This window comes from Diaporthe amygdali, assembly GCF_026229845.1.
Source record: "Diaporthe amygdali strain CAA958 chromosome Unknown NODE_12_length_1037015_cov_66_201586, whole genome shotgun sequence".
In the NCBI taxonomy this organism is placed as follows: Eukaryota; Fungi; Ascomycota; class Sordariomycetes; order Diaporthales; family Diaporthaceae; genus Diaporthe; species Diaporthe amygdali.
In genome coordinates, this window is record NW_026517032.1 from 827567 (window position 1) to 850989 (window position 23423).

Here is a 23423-nt window from a genome sequence, read left to right on the forward strand (position 1 = left end):
TCATCTACAGTGTGTGTTGCTGTCCTGTCCTTGGTTGTCCATTCAGTTGTCTCGTGTGAGCGTCTCTTGCCGAAGCGACCATGGCACCGGATGACCGAGGGGGGGAGAAAGAGTGTGAAACGGATCCAGCCCATCACCCATCAAATTACCCATCATTATTGTTCCCTGCCGTAACAACTTCCAATCTCGACGCCATTGTTGCTCGGCGTGTGAAAGTTTACAGCCCCCGATAATCCTCAATCCAGCTGAAATCCCGCCAGCCTGTAGCAAAGGAAGAAAAAAGAAGGTGATCTCGCAGGGGATACCCCCCTGACGTGTAGCGACACCCTAAGTTTGATATTGGTGCCGGCCCATTAGGTTGGAAACGATCAATCTGCTGGCCTGCCAATGCCTTGAGGTCCACTGTTCTGTGTCACCGGTGACCTTTGTGTGTACAACTTCTCCCTTGGCCTGATTTTCGACTCCACACCGCGAAGTGGGCTCACTCCTCGCAGAGTGAGCTTTTGATAGTAATTTTGGGCTTGCGCCCTTCTTGTTCTTTGTTTGGAATTTTCAAGTTTTGGAAATGACGAGATCCTTTGACGAATTGTTCCCGAATTCAAATCGCCGATTGTCCCATGCCGCGGACATGAGTTTGGGAGTGCCACAGCTGTTGTAGGTATGCGACGAAAAAGTTGAGGATTTGAAAGAGATGAGTGCAGATTAGAGAGAAAAAACAATGCTTTCCGCTATGCATGCTCGAAATGAAAGTAGGTTGAGAGCAGAAAGTTAATCCAGCGAGAAGTCTCAGATGCTCGCGAGGCGACCACGCGCATCCGGCATGCGAGCATGGCACACCATCAACTTCAGAGTCGTCCTCCAGTCCTCGCACTCAGCGAGTAGAGCCGGGTCGCCCCACATACTCCTGCCGCCGGGGGCAGGGGCAACGCTCTCATAGCAGCGGTCGTACCACCACCGGCCGACCTTGGCAACCATCTTGGTGATGCTCTCGTCCGCGATAGGGCCGTCATCACTTATGATCTCTGCGAGACTGCGTGTGTCTCTCTTGGCTTTCCCGCTAGTAGATCTGGTGGGGCCTGATCTGTTACTCGTCTTTGGCTCGGACGGCGCAAGGGCACTCGCGACAGGCACGCCCAGGCGGCAAGTCTTGATGTCCGTGAACCCCTTGCGTCCGAGGAGACGTAGGAGCAGGTCGGAGCTGGAACCGAGACTGACGTTGGGTGTGCGTGTGTGCACACGCTCCTTGAGCTGACGGACGGCGCGGCGACCACGATTCCCCATGTTGTTCAGGTCGATGTCAAGAATTGACAGCTCTATGTATCCGCCCGGCTTCAGCACACGGCGGGTCTCAGAGACGATATTGCGGTAGTGAGACTCGGGTACAGCCGCCGGAAATCGGTACACCACACATGTGAAGCTCTGAGCGCCAAAGGGGAACCGGTCCATGTGTGACTTGTATTGGATCTGGTGGTGATTCGGCGGGCTCAGAGGAACGCTGGATGAAGAGCCCTGACTCTCAGTCGGCAAAGGTGAGCGGGGGGAGAGATTAAAGAACGTAGCCGCAGGATAAGTCTCAGCTGCGTAGAAGGACCAGTCATCGTTTCCAAGACCGTCAATTACTAGGATGGAGTGTCGCTTGAGAGAGCCCGTCATCGGGACCAGCTCGTCCCTGACTGGGCTGAACAGGACATGGCCAAATGTCAGCCATTTGCTCACAGTCATCGATCCAACACGAAGGTTGACTTGGGACACTGCTGAATTGTCGTCGGAACCTTGGCTGCTGCCGCTGGCATGAGAATCTCGGATGACCCGTGCCTTCTGAGACGATGCAGTGCTCGTACGTTGGAGCTGAGATTGAGAGTTGAGGCTATTATTGCGATCGCCGTAGCCGCTGACAAAGTCGCTGATATCGAAAGAAGCGGTCGGGCCGCGGATGGACTCCAGTGTCTCGTCGATTTTTGCCGTGAGACCGGAACTGTAACCGCTCGAAGTGGGAGCAGGTTCCTCCTGGGCTTCTTCTACCTCAAATTCCGTCTCGCAATCGGACTCCACATACGCGTTGTTCATAGTTGGTGACTCCAGCGGAGCATTTTTGTCGTCCGCGAGACGTCTTCCCCACATTTCCAGATGGAACGGCTTGCCCTGTGATGAGCCTGCTGAGGGTGGTACCCTGAGCGTATCCTCGCCCATAAGATCATTGTACTCATCCCATACCTCATCCTCAGCCAGAGGAGCATTTGGTCCGGGGATGACGGCTGTAGCATCAGAGTAGCTAAGTACCCCCGAGCAGCTAGAGGATGTGGTCGAGGTGCCCTCGGAGTCCTTGCGTGGAGGGAAAGAGAGAAACTCGTTTTGTGAGCGGCTCGCTTCAGAAGGAACATCCCTAGAGAGCCGATAGGTCGACGAATCAACCTCTGCTTTTGCGGGTACCGTTGGCTCCTCGGGCTTGGGTTCTGAAGCTGGGCTAAGGGACCGTGGAGGGCTAGGGCCTTTTGCAACGAACTCTTCGCCTGAGCTCTGTACGCCAGGTGGTGACTGTAGATGCATGCTGGCGCGGTTGAAAGGTCGGGAGAATGACTTGGCCGCTTCGGGTCGCGTAGTAGCGACCCTCGGGATCCGACCGACCTGGGGCAACCGATTCGAGCGAGTGGTGGGAGGCTTCGTTGTTGTTGGGGCCGGGGTCGCACGGGTAGGCTGAGCGAGAGGCTTCCTTGGCTCTGGCTTTGGGACTACAGCCGGAATGCTTCTCGACGTCTGTGACACTCTAGGGGTTCTGGCTTGAACTGTCTTGTTGCTCGTAGCACGGGGCTGGTCTCGTGGTGCAGGCTGCGCAGGCTGTGCAGGTTGTGCAGGTTGTTGCTGCCTCGGAATCTGCGAGGCTGGCAAAGCTTCTGTGGAGACTCGAGCTTCACGAAGCACCTCCTTGACATCTGGCAACACTTCTGGCTCTTGTTCCGACGGATCCATCATCGTATAGAATGCCACAGGCTTCTTCGGTCCGCCTTCCGCTGGTGCACTAGGCTTTGGTGTCTCCGACTCCTTGCTCTTGCTGGCAGGCTGGCTTGTCGATCGTCCAAAAATATTCCATTTTCGGGGTGACTTCGGTTTCTTCAACAACTTCTTCGGTGCTGGATGAGCAACATCAGTTTTAGGCGGGCCCATCATCCGTCGTTGGTCATAGAGCGAGTCGTCCGATAAGATGGTCGTATCGTGGCTGTTCATAGACGGAGTCGTCACTCCAGATCGTATGACTATAGGCTGCGGAAGACGCATAGATCCTTGATCAGAGTTTTGAAGCCTCTGAACCGATCGCCGGAGCGCCAATGTAGGCTTCATAGCGAGACCTTCCGAGTCACTGCCCTCGGATGGTCGCCGCCGTCCCAGTGAGGGCCCTGGTGCAACTCCATGGGGCATCGCGGAGGGCCAAAGAGTATTGCGATCTTCTGGGGATGTCAGAGACAGCCCAGAGTTGTTCCTGGAGCCAAGACTAGGACGGGGCAAAGCCAGGTTTTGATCGCTTCCTGTTCGACTGACATCCAAGCTAACGTTCCGATTTTCGATGATTTCGCCGCCTGCTATAACAACAGGGCTCATGCGCTCAGCCAGAAATGGATCAACTGATTGGTTGCTCGCAAGGCTTTCTTGTGAAGACATGGTTCCGCCAATTGCCCGAGGATTGTTAGTCATGCTGCCGCTTCGGCGCCGGATGTGGCCAAGCCGTCCATAGCCCTCGTGCCCGGTTCCAGCGGCAGGACCTTTTCGAGGTGGCCTATCCTTCTTCTCAAAAACACTTGTTGGGGGTGCTTCTGAAACGGACTTGTTCTTCCGACTGAATAGAGGAAACCGCGACTTGAATGCCGAGGACATACTGGGACTCGGAGTGCGAGGGGCCTTGCGGGAGTCTACCTTAGCTGTCTGGGCCATCGTGCCTTGAGGGACAGGAGTTGCTTCCCGGCCAATTCGGGGCGCAGACGACTGTTGCTGTCGGTCGCTTTGAGACGGTGTGTTGGAGCGAGAGGAGTTGGCAGTGTTTATGGGAGGGTTCAGACTGTTTCGTCTCCTCTCCGCTAGATGAGTCGAAGACAGGTTGCTTTGGACAATTGGTACTGGCAACCCTACTTGAGAATGCAGATCCGGTGTCCCCTCTCGGCTCGGCCTCATAGGTGGCGTCGGTCGTGGTAGTGTGTCACATGCTTGAAGAGCAGGGCGACCGTTGTTTGCGAGTCTGGAAGTGGGTGAGATTACTGGAACGGACTTGCTCGATTCGTGTGTCTTCCTGCTGGGTGCCATTTCCGGGTCCCGTGTTCTCTTGGACTTGTCAGAAGATAGTCGTGGCGGCGGACTGGGGGCACGGGATGAGAGGAGTCTCTTCTGTCTCTGTTCCCTAAGCGTAGCATCTCTCACCGTAGATGCCGACGATGATGAGTTCACCGACTCTCTGACCATAGAAAGACCCTCAGGCTCTATACCATCGTCTCGAGCCTCCTTCGAGGCACTGCCAGCTCTCCTGCGGGTCACGGGTGGCCTGGTATCTGCAGGGCTGCTCTGCTTGGACCTTGATGCGGGAAGTCGCATGGGCGCCATGAGACCAGGTGATTGGGATGACATAGAGGTTGGAGTCGTGTCTCGACTGTACGGACCGCCTCCCGGTGATTCTGAATACCTAGTGGATGGACTGCCACTGAAAGCGCTGTGCTGGCTGCTCGTGCTGGAGAACAGGGGCGTTGGCGGGGGGAGATCAGTCGATATTGGGTAAGGCACTTCAGCGTAGTAATTGCGGTAATTTTCCTGAGGTTCGAAGTCTCGGTATCGGTCCAGCTCTGGGTAAACTGTGGCAGGTTGCGCATTCGTTGCTGGATGCTCGGGTCTCTGGGGAGCTCGGAATCCTGCTGGACTGGGAGTGAATTCGCGGTCTGTGTTTGCATCTCGTGGTATATCCAGAGACACATTTGACTGTGACACATTTGATTGGGGAACCGAAGAGGATGAGTCGGTTCTCATGAAGCTGTTGCGAGAATGATAAGGCGCGCTGGGTGGCTCTGGGGTCACTCTGGGATGCTTCCGCCGGAGCACATTCCTGGGCTGTTTTGTACTTTCTTGCGAACGGCTTGAGGGACCGGATGAGCTGGCAACGCTGGAGAGGGCATCTTCAGACCCATTGCTAGAATTTGAGCCCCAAAAGTGCCCGTGTGAGCCCAGACTTGGTTTCCGTCCATGAGTCTGAGCAGGTGTCCGGAGAGTAGAGGTCTGCGGTATCTTGCTTGCGTTTCGAGAAGATGGGACATCCGAGGAAGGCAATGAAGCATTCTCTGCCGCCTTCCGAGCCCTTCGACTCAGGGAGGATGGTAGGTCACCTGAGGGTATACTCCCGTTGGCCCCCATGCGTCTGGGCGGAGCCGCTGTGCCTGCCGTTCCATGGCCCGCCATCCTCAATCTCGAGGATTCCATATCAATTCAGCTGGCGGTTGCACTCAATCACGCATCATGTTTTCCCGGGGATCCAAACTTCATCTGATACCGAACATGCCGTAGCGATAGTCAGCACTTGGCCCTGGCCCCCAAGGTGGGTGGGAGGATTTGGGTCGCACAAGACAAGATCAAAAGCTGACCTGCCGCAAGAAAACTCACCGTGTTAGTGTGAGAGTCTTGGGCAGATGGATGTGGTCTAGAGGTGGCGAGTCTGCCCACAAAGTTCTCAGAGTAAATGCGAGGTGAGCATGCTATGTGCCAGACATGTGTGTATAAGTGGAGTACTTTGGGTGCCAAAAAGAAAAACAGTAGATGAAGGCGTTGAATTGTCCCGCCGCGGTGGCACGCAGGATTAATAAAGAGTATCGAAGCCAAAACCGCGCACGACCGAAGAGGAAAGGGTAAAATGTCCACAACAAGATGTCGAGATGGTGGGATGGGGTAGCATCCGAGGGCTTGGTGGATGGAGTTGGGAGGGTGGTGTGCAAAACAAGGATGTCCCCAGTGACGGGCGTGTGTAAGCTCGCTAAGGGTGATGGAAAGGACGGTGGCACCTTTTCGTGATGGAGCAGTCCAGACGGGCGTTTAAGAAAAGCGTTGAATTTGAGGAGACGAGGTATTTAGCATACCATCCTGCCCATGTTCGTACCCACGGAGGATGACTGGGCCGCAGCACCTTGATTATAACGAGAGAGATGTGCGGACGATAATCCTCACTAGGAGCAGGGGTCATCAGAGCTGGGGAAAAGGTTTCCGGGATTCTTCGTGAGCAACGCAAGATCAAATGACTCCCCACCACCTGCAGGTGAAGATACTAAGGGCCCCCTGCCCTGTCCCGCATGCCCGTATGCTATCTTTGACCATTCGAAGTGGCGTCAAAGTGCTGGTTGGCTGCTGTGCTGTGCCAGAATCCATTCATAGTAAGGATGATGGAGTGTCTGGCAAGCCCAGTGGGCACAGCTGGGCAGAGACTTTGCTACGTGACATGCAGTGGGGGTCAGATGCAGGCTTTGAGTGAAGATCCGAGAGGGAACCTCGGGGCTGCACCTCGATTATTGACTGACAAACGAGTGAATGCTGTCGTAAAACCCCACCTGGCAGTCCACGGAACGGGTCGGACGGTGAGTCGGCTGAGACACGGTGTAGGCCTCCCTAGGTACTCACACTGCGTTCTGCCCTGAACAGTACAACATGATATGTATATGTGTACATGTTTACAGGCTGCGTAGTGGGTGACCATTTGAAGTCCATTGAAAGTGGACCACAGCGATTCTCTTTCTCTCTTTTCTCTCTTTCTTTCCCTTCCTGTCAGTAGCGGGGGCTTCTCGGCCACAAATGAAAAAGCAGTTGGACAGATCGGCTGTGGGGCCTGGTTCAGACGGAAGCGGTTGTTGGGCGGTAATAGGCGACAGTCGAGAGTGACCAGTGTTCCGCCCTGTCTATCCTTGTCCCGGTTGAAAGGGCTGGCCTTGCTGCTGCAGAAAGCAGACGCTGCGCCATGCGCGTAAAAAAAGAGGGACCCTTGAGAGGCCCTGGACTGTGCATATGGCGAGGCCCTATGGGAGCACTGAGTTTGCTGGTTGATGATGCCATTGGGCAACAAGTACCCTCCGCCTCTGAAGATGGCGAACGGCCGACCAGGCGGCCTTGCTTGGGTTGGATCATGTCGGAGCTTGTTCAAAGTCTAGAATATGAACAGAACCAGTCTTTGTCGACCACCTTCCTGGCCCCGGCCCCGGCCCCAGGGAGAATGCGGAGGTCCAGGGACGTGTGACCTGTGTTTGTATGAGAATTGCCGATCATCTTGAGGTTACCAGCCCGCCTTCTTGTGGTATTGGGTGAAGGCGAAGCGAGGCAACGATGAGAGAAGTGGCCAAGGAGGGGAACTACTACCAAACGAAACGAGACAAGAAGAGACGAGGCCGGGGTCGGTGAGGGGAGAGGTGAGGGGCAACACTCGCACGGATACCGGCGATTAACCACAAGCAGTGCTGAGTCCTGATGGTAAGGTGAATCTGAACGTTGCAGAATGTATTGCGAAATGTGTGTTGTAGTACCACACGCTGGTGAAAAATTCCAGCCGCCCGCGTAGTGGTGAAGCCACATGGAAAGCCATAAAACGTGCGCAGGGCCGAACCCAAGGAACATCGCAGCCTACCAGTCCGCATGCATGTCTTAGACAATGTCTCACTCTGTGCACGCCGATCGGTCTCTTTCCCTCACCCTTGACGGCGATCCTGGGTAGCGCAGTGCAGGGGACACCGATGGAAACTGGAGTCGCGCCAGTCAACGGCCACCCCCAAGCGCCCAACCCTGTGGTGTTCTGACTCTTGCAGTCGGTCTCGCAACGGGCAGACTGGGCTCCCAAGGGGAAGCAGAGACTGATGATGGATGGCTGACTGATGGCCGACTGATGGCCAGGATCATCACACAGTCTGTACCGTGTACTCTGCATACCCAGCCCGGCTGAGTACAGGGTTGTCCAGAATGCTTCTTGCCAGCCCGCCTGGCAGCCTGCTTGCCTGACAGACTGGCTCCTGCATGTGGCTTGGCCAGACTGCCAGATCGGGATTCACTGCCTGGCAACTTTCAAGATTTTCTCAGCTTCCATGCCTGTCCCGGCCGTCTGGGAGGGTCTAAGACAGATCCAGCTCGAGGCTTCTTAACAGCTGGCAATTGGCATCGTCATCAGAGACCAGTCTACTCGACCAGGACAAGGCCGGCGGTCCACGCTGGCTCGGTGGGTGGTCAGCGCGGCCCATAGACGGGAACCATTGCTCGTCCTATCTTCTCGCTCAGGGGAGACCAGGCCTTGACCACCACTCAAAGTGTGAGGACCCGGGATAGCAGCACAAGAGCGCAACATGGTTATCCCTATTGGCATGTGTAGCCCAGGAGGCGCCGGCTCATCGCGACAGTACGCCTGGCGCTTCCCGCGGCATGCCAATTCCTCGGGAGACCTGGAGTCGCACGACCTTTGACGTGCATTGAGCGCTCGTCTTTTCCGGCGAGGGCATCACAGATGCTCCAACAAATGAAAGACAAGTGACTCATCTCTCGAGCCCCTGATTGATACATACACAGTACACGGCCATCTAAACCCGCCAGCCCGCTTGCTTGAGACCGGAACTGCTCCCCCAGTCCCCCTTACAATCCGTCATTCCGGAAGGAGGAGCCAGACGCCGCCGCGGATTTTGGAGGAAGCCAAGATGGGATTTTCGAAGCACCCTCGCGATGTGGTTGGATCACTCGAGATATTAAGCTTCCAATCACAGGTTTTAGAGGCCCCCCCTCCCCTGAATTATGCCGAATCAGGCGATTTACATCAAGCTCCTGTCCTTGACCTTCCTGTTGTGCAACAACTTGCTTGTTTCTGCTAAGGCTCCCCTCTTGTTCCTAAAGCGATCTGCTGCACAACACTTGAAAAGTTTGACAACCTTAGTCAAACGCGACTGAAGCCCGGGGATCGCTTCTCGCACTCTTCATCGAAACGACATGCCACCCACCGCGGATGCGAACCGGCCTGGAAGCTCTCTCCCGGGTCCCGCGAGGGTGTGGCCGCCATGACACTTTCATTATGATGAGTGACTTGCATCCCACAGCTTGAGCCTGCATTTGACGTGATATTGGCGTGAGGATCACGGACGCGACTAAGCCCATTCACACCAGCGTGTCCCGGGGGACGCTGCCGAAAGCCTGTACTATCGATCACGATCAAAGGGCTGTCTGACGTTCGAATCATTTGTCTGCGCGGATCCCGAGATGGCTTGATTCTGATGGCCCTAGCCACATCTGACCTGTTTCGAGGGCAACCAGTCGAGCTAGAAATTCGACAAGAATAGAACAGATGCATCTATCAACCGCGCTGGCCGTGGAAACTGATCTGGGCAGTGCAGTCAAGCGCGTCAGGTTGGTGAGGTGTACCCTACAGTATGCTCATCTAGTACCAGTCAATCATATGTCACTCGCAAGCCACCGCGGCTGTCACCTTGACAGACCCATATTAGTGAATGGGGCTCGACGCAGCCTCAGGATCTGCAGGTACCGGCACTCCTGAGCTCGCAGAATGCCATGCCTGGCAAGCTTAGCGAGCAAGGCAAGCTGAAAGCTGGCTGTCTTGCAACTTGCCCGTGGCGATTGTGGTGCGCTGGCAACACGCCGGTTCGCACCTAGGCAGACCAGGCAGAGATGGCCAAAGAAATCTCTGCAGTCTCAGCTGCAAAAATGGGACCCTTATTGCAGCTCTTAAGGCAGATCAGAGGCTTGCAGTGCGCCCCACGCCCGGGACAAAATAATGCGCACTCACAAACTGCGGCCACCACCAAGACTTTCCCACACTGTGTAACGACACCTTCACTTCACAGTCTTATTTCTTTATTAACAATTTTTTTTCAGATACAAAATTGACAGGACTAGAACTTAGGAGAGAAATTATCATATAAGTCTAATCAAATTTGCATATTTATTATAGCAAACTTACTTTGAAAGCTGTATAAATGAAGGTATAGTTTGTGAGTGCGCGTTTTTTTGTCCCGACCGTGCGCCCGTATTGTACTATTACGACGCCTGTTGCCAGGCTGCCAGGTGCTGCAATGCACTTCTGCACGTCTTGCATGAGCCTGGGTTCGCCGGCTCCGACGGCGAAAGTGGGTGAGGATTGTGGCGAGTGCACTGTATGGTAGTACCAGAAGTTGACAACTGCCGGGGTCGGTTTCTGTACTCCGCCACAGTTGAAAGCCGGGACTTGACCAGGCTGGGCAAGGTGAGGCTGGTGACGTGGCACAGGGGAAAACCAGACAGACAGCAAGGCAAGATCAAGTATTCGTCTCGCTTAGGACGATTGACACGTCTTTTGCCATCAACAACGCATTTTTCGTCTCCTGATTCTTTGAGGCCGGTTCAACTATCAGCTCTCTCCCAGGCCAGACGAATTTGCAATGACCAGGTAGAAGATCTTGACTAGGCAATCCTTGCCTTCTCCAGTTGGGACCTTTCCCCACTCAAAGCTCTCCCGCCTGCAGGGGTTGTCAGGCCCATTCCATTGGATAGCCGAGCTTAAGCGCCTGGACATGGATGTCCCCATTGTTGGAGTCCTCCTTAGCAGAGGTGATTCTGGGGACAGGCTCAACCTCACTCGGGACGGCCAGGTATGCGCAATGCTGCGATGGCCACCGCCACCGACTTCTTTCCTTCGACAAAGATTTGTAGCACGTTGAATGCAACGTCGTTGTGTTGTCCTGGTGGCCCATCTGCTTTGTACCTCAAGAAAAGTAGTCTAAAGAGAACCAAGGATGAGACGGAACACCGCGCGCGTCGTCCGACTCCCACTACCCGCCGCTCCTTCACAGCATCGTGTCACGAGGACGATCTCGGTGAGCAGGGCCCAGCCCATGCGTCATTTTCGCCAATCGAGGCACTCCGGGCTTGTGTGAGACACGTTCGCAGGACCTCACCTCGGCTCGGCTGCTTCCTAGGAGCATCATTTTGCAGACCCCGTCGTCGAGCGGTGAGTTTCCAGCGAGCCGGTGGTCATGTGTTCCACAGGAGCGAAGCACAACGTCCGCCCTGGATACAACCTCGGAGAGGCCTGGGGCGTATGGGAATTGGAACGTGACCGACAGGCTTGTCCGAAGTCATACCGATGTCTCATCCTGGCGGCTTGATGCGACCGAGGCATGGCGTACTCGTGCCTTTCCCGACGGCATCCTCCACGATGAGTCGTGGGGGTCGAGCTGAGCGGTTGGTGAAGAAAGGAGCGAGAATTGCGCCAAGTATGCGTCGAATCACCGCGCGTGGAACTCGTGCTGGATTCACCCTCAGCCGTCCGCACGTCGCCAGCCAGACATTATGTGCCTCCGCTTGTGGACACTGAGGGAATTTCAGATGCCAACACTGCTATCGTATCCGCTCTGCTGGTCAAGAGTAGACAATTTACAATCACTCTTCATCGCTCCCCACATATCATCAAATCTCCTACATACCGTCTGGGTCTTTGCCTGGCTCTGACAGCGGCTCACCAAAAGGGGCGAGCCGCAGATGGGAGCAGCCGCTTAGTGGCCTATGAGATCTCAGATTCGCCATCTGAGCCCAACGATAGGTCCCGGGCCCTCTGATGGCCCCGGCAGGGATTCCACTGGGGTTTCTTGTGCTCGCAGGTGCCGGGTGTGTGAGTGGGCACAGATCATTTCCCACCGGTTTGGGGGTGGGGATCCACACTCCCTTGACCAACACCGTTTTTGCGAATAGCATCACCTCGAGGCCCACCATCCTCCTTCGAGGCTGTCGTATTCCACCACACACCCCAACAGTCATCAAAGGACAGCATCCTAACTAGGCAGGGTGCGGCAGCCCACTCTTCCTGTCTCTCGACGCCCCGCTTCGGGCTGGCTGACTGGCGACATGGCTGCATGGAGTCGTGATCCACCCTCAGCGCTTAAGTTGGATAAGTGCTCCCGATGGCTGTCCCACCCTGCCCACACTACACCCTTTTCCCTTCGAACATGTGTGATAGAGCTGCACGTTGCTGCGTGACGAGGCTTGCGCACCACATGAAGCTCCAGTCACCTGATTCGGCATCCTTGAGATTGGGATCGAGCATATCAATCCACCCGCGCTCATCTCGTCTGCGGCCAACAGTAGTATCTTGTCGCAGCCGACCATCCTCTCTGTTGACCTTGCTCTGCCGTTCACCACTCTAGATGTTGAAGATCTCCAGTGTATCGCTTGGGGCGCCAGGAGATGAGCTTCTTGGAGTCCGATGTCGGTTCTCTTGTGCGGGAAATTGAAGTCGATTTTGAGTTTCCTTGTGCCGCAATCCCGTGGATGATCTTGTGGGCTGCGTCTACACAGTACGCACTCAGACACCAGTCATTTGTCATTTGCCGAACTGGTTCATGCGCGGGACATATTGGGGATCCGTAGGGAGATGTGGAGATACGGGACTTTGACTGCAGCTGTGCCCACTGATCCTGCATGTTCCCCACGGGTTGCCGCAAGTCTGTGCAGTCGTTCTCATCAATGATGGCATGCGGCGACGGAAGTGAGCAGTAGCCAGTCGTCGGCTACGAAGGAAGCGAGGTCCACTCTTCCGAAATGACTGACTTGCTGAAGAACAGAGATAAGCCGCGAAATTGGCTCTTCCTTCACAGTGATCTCTATCAGCGCCTGTCATGCCAGACAGATAATTGAGACCGCGCTACCCGCCATTGTATGGGGGATCGCAAGCATCGTGCCTTCTTGAGGCAGTTGCAGATCCTCATGTTGGTAAATACGTAGTATTGTGTACGTGAAGGATTACGTCTCCCACTGCATGCTTCCACCACCTGACGGGCAGGGTCTTCCTCTGTGGTTAGTGTTTCTTCCTCTGGCGTCAGCTTTCGTACCTGGGAGAACTCGCGTAAGAACTTTTCCTGTTGATGGCCGACCTGCTAGAATGCTGGCCGTACACTCAGAGGATCTCAGTTATTAGTGTTTGAGGCAGCAGTGGATCGAGGTGTGAAAATTCTCGGACGTGTATTTCCATGCGAGCCCGCTTCCGAGAAGAAATGATAATACGTGCCCTCAATGGCAAGCATTCGCGACTCGTAATTCCAATGTACAAGGATTACCAGGCAATTTTCGAAAATTCTTAGTTTCGAAAGTAAATTCGGAGAGCATTGGCACTGTTCAAACAACGCTCTGAAGTAAAATTACGCCCAAGAGGGTGAGAAGCTGTCGAAGTGGCTCCTCTCAGACACAGATTGAAGGCGGCGCAAAGGTGTCATCATGTACGTGAGCATTCCTAGCCTGTGCTTCGTGGCTTGTGGTCTGTGTTTTGCGCCTAGTCAGAGCAGTGGTGATCTGGTCTGTCAAACACTGGATGTTGGTGTGGTCAGACAGATACTTGGTCACCTCATCACTTTCTTGACGTCAGAAGAATTGAGGGCTTCTTTGCAAAGGCAGGTAAGGATTGAGTATTGCCTTGGTATAAGGATCGCACCAATCAAAATAAATCGTGAATGGCGATACTTGAGCATGAGTCCCACCAGCATGTAGTCATATTCTGTGTCATGGTTGCTGCTTCGATGTAGAGATTCAACACTCGGGCAAAATGCATCACTGCCCAGCCAGGCATGAAAGCCTTGATCGAACGAGAGACTGAAGCCCGTAGCTACTGCTCTGGGAGCGTTTGACCCTTTGCAACGCCGCACATGGTGTTCTAGGAGGTACTGGAATAGTCAGAGACATTCACTCATCCGCCCTCTGGCGAATTTGGAAGCTCTTGGCGGTCTGTCTCCGGCCTTCAAGCTTGGGCCCATGAATGTCAGTCTCTGACGAGTAATGGCTCGAGCTTACTGCACCACATCCAATGACTTTTGTCATGTTGCCAGGGGAGACTTTTGTCATAGCTCTATTTGAGCGCGTTCAAGACTATGGGTTGCGGCGTCCCCATTCACCAGTTGGAATGAAGTCTTGTCCCAGCATGGGTTTGGGAAACTGCATGAGCCCCAGGGTCTTTAGCCGGGCCTACCCTTTTCCTCTTTGGCCGACAATAGTCTCCCGTCAGTGGCTGGTGGTACTCGTGATCTATCGAGTCCGCCGCAAGAGCCTTCAGATGTCGAAGACGTCAAAGTGCTGTTTGGAGCCAGGGGTTCCAAGTTGTTCACTCAAAAGGGAAGATATCGTGGGAGGTTCGGGCCCACAGCAAAGTAACGGGTATAATCATTGATCCTGTCCAAGGTTCTGAAATAATGTATCGCGTTCCTCTTACGCCCACACAAGACCTGAACTCCTAAAGAATCCACCATCGTTCCTAGTCGTGATGATCCTTTTAGTGTACAAAGACCTCTCATCGAGGCTTATAGTGCTGCCCTTTTTTTTTTTGGTGCGAAGATTTGGTATTGTCAAATGAGCCGGTGCCGTGTCATATCGAGTGGAGGAGCTCGCCCATTGATGGCGCTCAAGAGTATGCCAGTGCAGTCAATCCCAAAGGATCATGGGCCATTGTGTGAAGCATGACCCAAATCCTTACTCGACATTCCCAAATCGTTTGGCGCGAGCCTCGGCTCTCTTTCGTTCGGTAGGGTCATCAAGAACGCTTCCTGTCGGTTGATAGTAGGCGGCGCTCCCAAATCTTCGGGCTCTAGCCTCAGCCTTGACCTGTTCAGAAGCACTGGAGAGAACGCTGCGTGACGACAGATCCTAATTGCCGCCGCCGAAACGTTTAGCCCTGGCATCGGCCTTCGCCTTCTCGGAAGGGTCGGTCAAGATGTTGAGACCGCCGCCCTCGTTCCTGTTGGGACGACCGCCGCCGCGACGACCGCCCCTAGACTTGTTGTTGCCTCCGTTGCGTCGGTCCTGTCTCTTACCTCCACCTTCGGCCTGTTCGCCTTGATCACGGCCACGCTTGGGGCGGCGCTCTGGAAGAGGCGCATCAAGGCCCTTCACGACGGCAGCGGTGTCGGTGCCAAACTTCTTGGCGCGTTCGGCCTTCTTGGCTTCCTCCGAGTTGGAATCAGTGGTGATGCCAAAACGCTTTGCGCGCGCTTCGCGTTTCTTGAGCTCCTCGTCGGCGTTGCTGGCCTCGAGGCCGATCGCGAAGCTTGGGGCAGGTTCGGCGGGCTTCTCGTCAGCAGCGGGAGCAGCGGCACCGGCGTCCTCTGCTGCGGCACTTGGGACTTCATCTTGCTTCTCTGTCTCGGTGCTGACGGCTTCTGCAGCAGGAGCAGAGGCTGGTTTGGCGGACTTAGTCTTGGCTGGCGCAGATGAAGGGGCAGCAGGGGTGTCTGTCTCTGTGTCGGCAGCTGGAAGGGGTGCAGGCTTGGGCTCTTCTTTCTTGGTAGCGGCAGAGGCAATCTTAGTGTCATCGTCGTCCCAGTCAATCACGTCCTCAGCCTGGCCTGGAGAGACAAGGTTCTGGTCAGCATGCACTCTTTTGGTAAAGACAGCGGGGGAATCTGGGATTTGGGGGTTTGGTCTTGGGTTGGGCGCAAACAAAGAGGGTCGAGGATTGTCGAGGTTGTCGGGGCAGTATGAAGAGTTGAGGACTGGCATACTCTTGTCATTGTCCTGCAGGCGCGCAATGAGGTCTGCCTTGTTCCCCGACTGCTGAAGGCCGCGCTCTTGAAGCAATTTCTTGAGGTCGGGGACCTTGAGGCTCGCATAGTCTGTCATCTCGGCGCAGGCGCTGGGAGCGCGTTTGAGGGTGGGTGTCGTCGGGTGCTGCAGTGAGCCAGGTAGGAGCGCAGGGATGAAGGCCGTGAAAGACGAGACGGAAGCTGAAGTGTCAACTCGAGGTGTGACCAGGCCAAGATGCTTTGTGGGATTGCTGGAGTGCTGGAGATTGTTGGATGGATGAAAGCACTTGGACGCGATGGACCAGGCAAGGGCGGTTGGGACAGACGCGTAGTTGCCGCTTGCAGCTATTGCCCCAAGCTTCCTTCCCTGTATAGCGAGTGACTCAGCCTCGTTTCATGCATAAGACCTCTGAATGCGAAAGCTCGGCACAATTCACATGCGCCAAAGCGTGGAAGACCCTATTACCTAGATAGTCTAGTTAGGTGCAACAAAACTACAGCCAGGCAGGCTCATGGCTCACGGCTCTCATGCTTGGCTTCCCTTTCCATCCTCCATTTCCATTCCTTTCTCTTCGAGACAAAGACTCGCCTCCCTTTCTGTCTACCCCAGGTGTCCGATGCCTTCCTCAACTTGACCGAATCCGTGGGTTGCCACATTGTAGGACTCGGCAGGCAGCAGACGTTGATCAGCGTCACCTTCGATGGTGCAACTCGCCAGCAATGTTTGGCTGTGGAGGTGGCTCAAACCGTAGGCCTGGCTGTTGTACGTAGTATAGGAGGTCTGGAACAAGTCTCTGCTATCCTATGTGTATCTATGGCACAGCACACGGCAGCCACACACATTTGCAACTGAACTCGGATGGCGAGGCGACCATGACAACAGTGGACACCTGATAAGGTCAGATAGCATACCCTTGTGTGAGCTGGTCACCCCAACTGAGTTTTCATTGTGGATGTAGTGCACCTAGGTAGTCCAGTTCATAATATGCAGTGTCCGTATGCATTGTTCAAACGCAGTGTTCTTCCCTCTTCCTCCCTGGGCCTAGGAGAGCGAGCAAGGCGACTGGACACGGCCAGCTGAGTCCCAGGTGCAGGCCAGGTGCTGGCTAGGCCGTCCGTTCCAACCGCGCCAACCCGTCCAGACCCGCCGTGCGCAGCCCTGCATGAATGCTCCAACCTGCTTGACCGTCTGTGACCAGGGATCCAGCTTCGATTCGCCTCCCGCCTCCCGCCACTCGCCACTCGCCACCCCGCCAGCCTGCGTGTGCCTTGCTCGCAAACCTGGCAACACAGGACTCACAGACAGACAGACATCGACTGCGAGCCGAGATGTCGGGACTCCCTGCCGGGCCTGCCTGCCTGCTGCTTGCTGCAGGTCTACGCACGCAACCGCCAATTCGATGCCTACAGACTTGTACCTAGGTGCCGGGTGCCTAGGTGTCAGGGTGTGTGTGCGGTGACAGCTATGGTTGCAGCTCCAAACTCATGTGTGTCCAGTTACACAGTAGGCTGTCTCTCCGGCACGCCGACCCGTGGGACCCCCAGACACCCAGAAACACCCGTCCAGCCATGGGGTAATACCGCTCAAATCAACCGCAAGCAGCGCGCTTTGGTGGGCAGGCCGGCTACCCAGCAGCCCAGCGTGCCCAGGTAGCTCGGATTCGGAGTCTGGGGGGTCCCCCTCGTTGACGGTCTAGATCGCGGTCCGGGAAGCGGCTCTCAAATCTCCAAGGCACGGGAGCTGCTGCAGGCCGGGACTGCAGTCGCACCTTGCCCTCCATGAGTAGATTATGTGGTCAGTCTACCTCGTACGCGGTCAAGTCTAAGTCCAAGTCCCAGTCCAAGGTCCAAGTCCGATTTCTAGGTCCAAGTCCAGGCCCATGGACCCTAGCTGTTTTCTCACTAGATCGACGACTGTCCGATCTCCCAGTTTCCCACCTGCCATGGCAGCTTTGCCCTCCCCCATGGGCTTGACCCAAATTTGCCATCTTCCGCACCATTCCCCGCCACTTTCCCATGCCATCCACACTGGTCTTGTCCTACCAGCCTGCTCGCTGCTCATGCCAGCGCCTCCAGTGCCGCAGGCCTGCGAATCCCCTCATGTGCCGTCGTCTGCGCGAGTACTGCACTTCTCCCCCGACTTCCTCCCCCTCCCACCACCATGGAGTCCTCCAAGGATGCCCAGGCCTCGGTTGGCGGCGGGCATGCCTCCCTTCCGGCCAGCGAAGGCTCGCGCACCAGAGAAGCTTTGAAGTATGTCGTGGCCTGGCCCCGCAGCGTGAGTCGTAGGCAGCGCTGACTGTGTCTCCCAGGGTTGGGAGCTCGCTCATACGCCATGCACACCCCGTCGACCCTCTGCTTCCCATCGACCCACGCCATATAGCTCCGTGCTCAGATGTTGGTTTGACAGCCTTGTCAGTACTCATTGCGCGCCCTTGACTTTTCCTTGCCCCTCCTGAGGTTTTATGAGAAACCACCTGGGAGCTACGCAGGCCTCGGTTGTATCGTCACAGCTCGAGAGGTTGTGCTTTCGTGGACTACCCCCTCTCTGACAAGCTGCATAGGGCGCAGCTTGCTGCTCTGAGGTTCAACGTCTCTCGTTGTCTAGTCTCGCTCTTTGACCGCAATTATCAGTACATAGTTGCTGAAGCAACGCAGTCGCTCTCCCTCCATACTGAGCCTCCCCAGGAGGCTTCGCATCAACTCAAGTTCTCAGGCGCTGCCATCCCACGCGGCACGAAATGTCCAAACGAGGAGATCCTCGATGCTCCGCCGGCCATTCACCATGGAGGCAGCTCGGTCCGAGACTTTATACCCTTGGCGCCTGTGCTTGTTGTGCCCGACCTCGCAAATGATGAGTCCTACTCCGATGCTTTCTGCAGGTTGAACTGGCCCGAAGCCCACTTTTACGCTGGAGTTCCGATTCGTTCAAAAAAGGGTGTCAATATTGGGGTGTTGTATGTGTATGACGACTTGCCACGAAACGAGCTTGACTTTGGTGACGCCCAGAAACGGACCCTGCGCGATATCGCCCAAATCGTCTGGCGCCACCTCGAGGCCCGAGCCGCTATTGATGGCATCTACCGTGGTGAGCGTATGGTGCGCGGTCTGGGGTCATTCGTCGAGGGCCAGGCCACCCTCTCCTCTTCTACTGGCCAGTTTCAAGATGCGCCCGGACAGGAGGAGGGAACTTTGAACCAGAGACAGCAGGGCCTTCAGCGAGACCGTGATGCCATTGCAGCATTGAGCCCTGATAAGGAAGGACAACATTTCTTTGGCTCCAAGTCACCTGACACGAGGTCAGCCTTGCTAGAGAATAAGTCAGCCTCTCTTATTCCAAAGACGGAAAGCCCATCGGCTCTTGAAGCGCCAGCGCAGACTGTCACTGCGACTGCTACTGCTGCCGCTGCTATTTCTGCTTCTACTGCGTTTCTTCAAAGACCCGCCAGTGTTACTGCGCCTGATCCGCATCTTGTGCAGCTTAAACAAGCGTTCTCGCGGGCTGCAAACATTATCAGAGAGTCTGTGGAGGTCCAAGGGGCTCTCTTCCTTGATGCCAGCGTCGGTTCTTTCGGCGGACTTGTTGAAAATCGCAGGTCCAGGGACTCGACCGATTCCAACGGATGGCGATCGACTACATCATCCAGCAACGACGACCTGCCAAAAGGTGCATCCACATCATCCACTGGAGAGCCCGTGACTTACTGTGATGTCTTTGGGTACTCAACAACCGATGCTTCTAGTATAGATGGCACGGCATCGTTCTCCAAGCACACTCTGGTGCCAGAACGACTGTTGAAATCGCTACTCCGCCGGTATCCGGCTGGCAAAATCTTCAATTTTGACATCGATGGACTGCTACTGTCGGGAGATTCCGAATCGGACGAGGTGAAGCTTTTATCTCCGGCACGTCAGAAGCCCAGTGCCGAATCCGACGCGAAGGCTAAAAGGAAAGGGAGTCGACCTTTCAGCTCGGTCCACGGCCAAGCTCAAGCTATAACGACCTTGTTCCCTGGCGCAAGGAGCGTGGCCCTCATTCCTCTTTGGGACCATATCAAGGAGAGGTGGTTTGCTGGTGGTTTGATCTGGACCCACTCGGACCGACTGTTCACGCCGGAGGGAGAGCTCAGCTATCTTCGAGCATATGCGACAACCATTATGGGCGAGGTCCACCGCTTGAACGCACTTCACTCTGACAAGGTTAAAGGCGACTTTCTCAGCTCTCTGAGTCACGAGTTGCGGTCTCCGCTCCACGGGGTCATCGCTGCCGTCGACTTGCTCCATGGTACTGCTTTAGATGCTTTCCAAGGAGACGCAATTCACATCATCGAAACTTCTGGCAGAACACTGCTAGACACGCTTGATCATGTTGGTCTTCCCATGAGCTCCTGCTGTTCCCGGGTCTGCTGCTACCTGGAATCATTATTGACATTGATGTTATAGTTGCTCGATTACAGCAAAGTCAATACTTTTATGACGTCTTCAAAGCTCGAACGGAAAGAACATCGTGAGCAGCCAACTGGCTCTAGCCGAGGCCGTAACTTAGCAGGGCTTGGGATGATATCCTTGACCGTGGACACGCAGGTAGACATCCTCATTGAGGAAGTCGTGGAAGGTATGTCAGGACTATCTTCGTAGTCGTCGAGTACTTGAGTCTTCGAAGCCGACCGCTCTTGTGATCACTCGGTTGGAATACTTGCTGACCGCGCATTCAGCCGTTTTTGCTGGCTTCAATTTCCAGAGAAGTAAGTAACGCCCAATTTTTGACCGCTCGCGTCACCTTCGTTCGTCCGGAGTCAACCGCTCTGTGAGAGTACAACTAATGCGCAATCACTTATCGTACACATGGCTGACAGTTTGGTGCAGTGTCCGTTGCTCAACTGAAGGAGAAAAACGTCGACATGACCGCCGACAACAGAGCACTCGGTCGTCTCGACACCGACGCGGCTGCCGAGGCATTCGGACACAACCTGTACCATCCCCATTCCAACCGAGGACTTGTTGTCTACCTAGATCTAGATCCTACAGTTTCATGGAACTTTAGGACGCAGCCAGGGGCCCTAAGACGTGTCATAATGAACATCTTTGGGAACTCACTCAAATTTACCCAAGAGGGATTTGTGTGGATCAGCTTACGACAGGTCGATCTTCCAGGACGCGACCGGGCGCATAGATCCAAAGTGGTGATCCTGATATCGGATTCTGGCAAAGGTATTAGCGAAGACTTTCTGCGCAACGACCTCTTCAAGCCGTTCACGCAAGAGGATCACCTTGCCCCAGGCACAGGACTAGGAATGAGTCTCGTTCATAACATCAGCAGAACCCTCGGCGGGACTTTGGCTATCACCAGCCAGCTCGGCCGAGGTACTACCGCGCGTGTCACACTGCCTTTACCTCGGTCAACAAGCGTCACTAGGCCAGTCGAGTATCTCTCTGAACAATTCGAGCAGCTACGAGACTTGCGAATATGCCTGAAAGGGTTTGAGAGATGCTACGAGCGCGTCCTCGACAAGACGTCTGATCAGTCGTCTCAAGTCTCCGAATTAGCGGTCATGGAGATGCTCTGCCGAGATTGGCTCGGAATGAAGGTCATCCCCATGACTGCTGTACAGGAGGACCCCCCCGACTTGTTCCTATACAGTGAAAGTGCCTTCGTCGAGTACGACGATAACGTGTTTCAGCCTGCGTTGCCTACTGTGATTATTTGTCAGAGTGCGCTAACTGCACACGCTTTTACACATTCGTCGACAAAGTCGGAGCTGACAGAATTCATTTCTCAACCGTGAGTAACTTCATAATCACAATGTACGTTTGACGATCTGCTGAACTTCATACCAGGGTTGGACCACGGAGGCTGGCTAGGTCCTTACTCCTGAGCATGCAAAAACGGATGATCAGACCCGCTATCATACCACGCAGGAGAGAGGGTGTCCCTACGTCAGTCTCGTTAGACTCATTAGATTCAAACTCGTCAAGGGCAGGACAAGCGAAGGAAGACACAACACAGGCTCAGGAGCCGTTGGACAAGCTGAGAGGCTCGTCCAGCGTATCGGAAGCGGGTGACTTGGCATCTACAGCGTTGAGCGACGCTGGTTCTGTGGGTGCGACTGCCTCAGAAGCCATACCGTTGCAGTCACAAGGCAAGCTAGAAGCAGCAGGGCTGCCTTTGAGACCGGGACCGACTGTGACGGCTGAAGAAAGAGGGCCTGTGCAAGCCGACTTGTACAAATACATGCTTGTGGATGACAACGACATCAATCTCCGAATTCTGGCCTCCTTCATGAAAAGGCTGGGCCATGCATACGACACAGCCGTCAACGGCCTGGAGGCTCTGCAGTTGTATACGAGCAATCCTGGGCTTTACCCATTTGTTTTGATGGGTAAGTTGTTATTGCGAGCTCACGAGTTATGGCGCAAGTTGACCATTCTTTTTCGATGCAGACATTTCTATGCCTTTAATGGACGGATTGGAGAGTACCCGAAAGATTCGAGAACTCGAGAGAGCCGAGAAGATCAAGCCCGCGACGGTGATAGCACTCACAGGGCTAGCATCAGCCACCATACAACGCGAGGCCATCGCGTCGGGCATGGATGTATTCCTCACCAAACCGGTAAATTTGAAGTTGTTACAAAAAACACTCAGCGACTATACGAAGAATAGCCCTTGACGCAGCCCAGACAGTACTTCTTCCTCCTTTTTCTTTAGAAAAGTTCTCAGCGCCGAACGGCGATACTGAGGCACCGCCGTTCTTTATGGAGTTGGGGGGTGTAGAGTTGACGCGTACACGACTGAGAAACAAGAGATACCCCATTTTCCTACACCAACGGTCTCGAAGGCGGGTTCATACACATGGCGGTTCATCTGGGCATTTTGGCATACAAGTGGCTTCACTTATCGACGGCGAACACAGATCTTGTTCTTGGCGATGGCGTTTCATCGAGATGACATAAAAAGAGTTGTAGTTAGCAGTACATACAAATAATAAGCAATTCGGAGGCTTCACATAAATCGGACGCCGCCGAGGCCACCAAACTCGACAGCCCTCAAAGAGCAACCTCTCGCCACTCACAACCCGATTTTACCAACAGCCGAGACCTCTCGGTGAGCACTGCTTCGATAGACTACGGTCCAAGCTGCCACCGTACTCGCTCTTGTTCACCTGCGTGACCTAGCCCACGGAGCAACACGTCCGGGCTCGCCACGGGTCTCAGCAGATGTTGCACTGCTGATTCTCTTTATCTTGGCTAGTGGGAGGCGGCCTCCCTGGACCATGAGTAGTCGAGCCTCTGCCCTTGGTTGTGTGCGACCCATGAAGGCATCGGACAGGAAGCGCGAAGAGCCCAGGGCCTTGGCGACTGGAGCGCCGTCCGACGATGCTGGTCTCGGCTTCGTGGTTCGGTATCTCACCGCTAGGACGTCCCTCGTTGTGGTGTAGCTTTCTGCCACTATGTCTGATGAGTGTTTTCGTCCCACTCAGACACCAACATAGACTTCCATTTTGGCTACGGCTGTTACCTTTCTCCGGGGGAACAAGGAGACAGTTGATATGCTCAGCGGTGGCATCTTGCTCACCATAGCCTCTGTTGTTGGAACGGCCATTAGCTACTAGTTATCCGAGGTATACCCCAATATATAGATCTCAAATGTCAAAAAAAAATAAAAAAATACAGTGCCTGTATCCGTGGTGAAGCAATGTGGACATGCAAATGCGAAGGTAGAGTATACAGGTTTGCAAGTCAGCCAGGCTAAGAGGTACAACCGCTGATTTCTGTCCTGGAATGATTCATGTTACTGTTGAAGTCAAATGTGCGGACTGTGATATGGTCATCAGTGATGATTTTTAAAGCAAGTTACGGGTATGTGGCTGGGTACGTTATAAGAGGCATGGCAGACGATTG

The 23423-nt window shown here is 54.7% G+C and overlaps 3 protein-coding genes across 3 annotated transcripts; 1 reads left to right on the forward strand and 2 right to left on the reverse strand.

Annotated features, from left to right (window-relative positions):
• Nucleotides 1-786: 786 nt before the first annotated feature.
• On the reverse strand, nucleotides 787-5382 carry J7T55_001967 (uncharacterized protein; the record flags this gene model as incomplete). The annotated part of the gene is made up of 1 exon (XM_053142884.1): nucleotides 787-5382. The coding sequence occupies one exon, from the start codon at nucleotides 5380-5382 to the stop codon at nucleotides 787-789; it is 4596 nt and encodes a 1531-aa protein (XP_052994419.1).
• A 9267-nt stretch (nucleotides 5383-14649) lies between these two features.
• J7T55_001968 (uncharacterized protein) lies at nucleotides 14650-16181 on the reverse strand (the record flags this gene model as incomplete). The annotated part of the gene is made up of 2 exons (XM_053142885.1): nucleotides 14650-15869; nucleotides 16046-16181. 2 exons carry the CDS (start codon nucleotides 16179-16181, stop codon nucleotides 14650-14652), a joined length of 1356 nt encoding a protein of 451 aa, XP_052994420.1.
• Nucleotides 16182-17685: 1504 nt separating this feature from the next.
• On the forward strand, nucleotides 17686-22960 carry J7T55_001969 (uncharacterized protein; the record flags this gene model as incomplete). Its single annotated transcript, XM_053142886.1, has 10 exons — nucleotides 17686-17777; nucleotides 17837-17938; nucleotides 18089-19892; nucleotides 20109-20139; nucleotides 20240-20269; nucleotides 20391-21306; nucleotides 21444-21904; nucleotides 21966-22135; nucleotides 22614-22626; nucleotides 22698-22960. 10 exons carry the CDS (start codon nucleotides 17686-17688, stop codon nucleotides 22958-22960), a joined length of 3882 nt encoding a protein of 1293 aa, XP_052994421.1.
• Nucleotides 22961-23423: the final 463 nt, after the last annotated feature.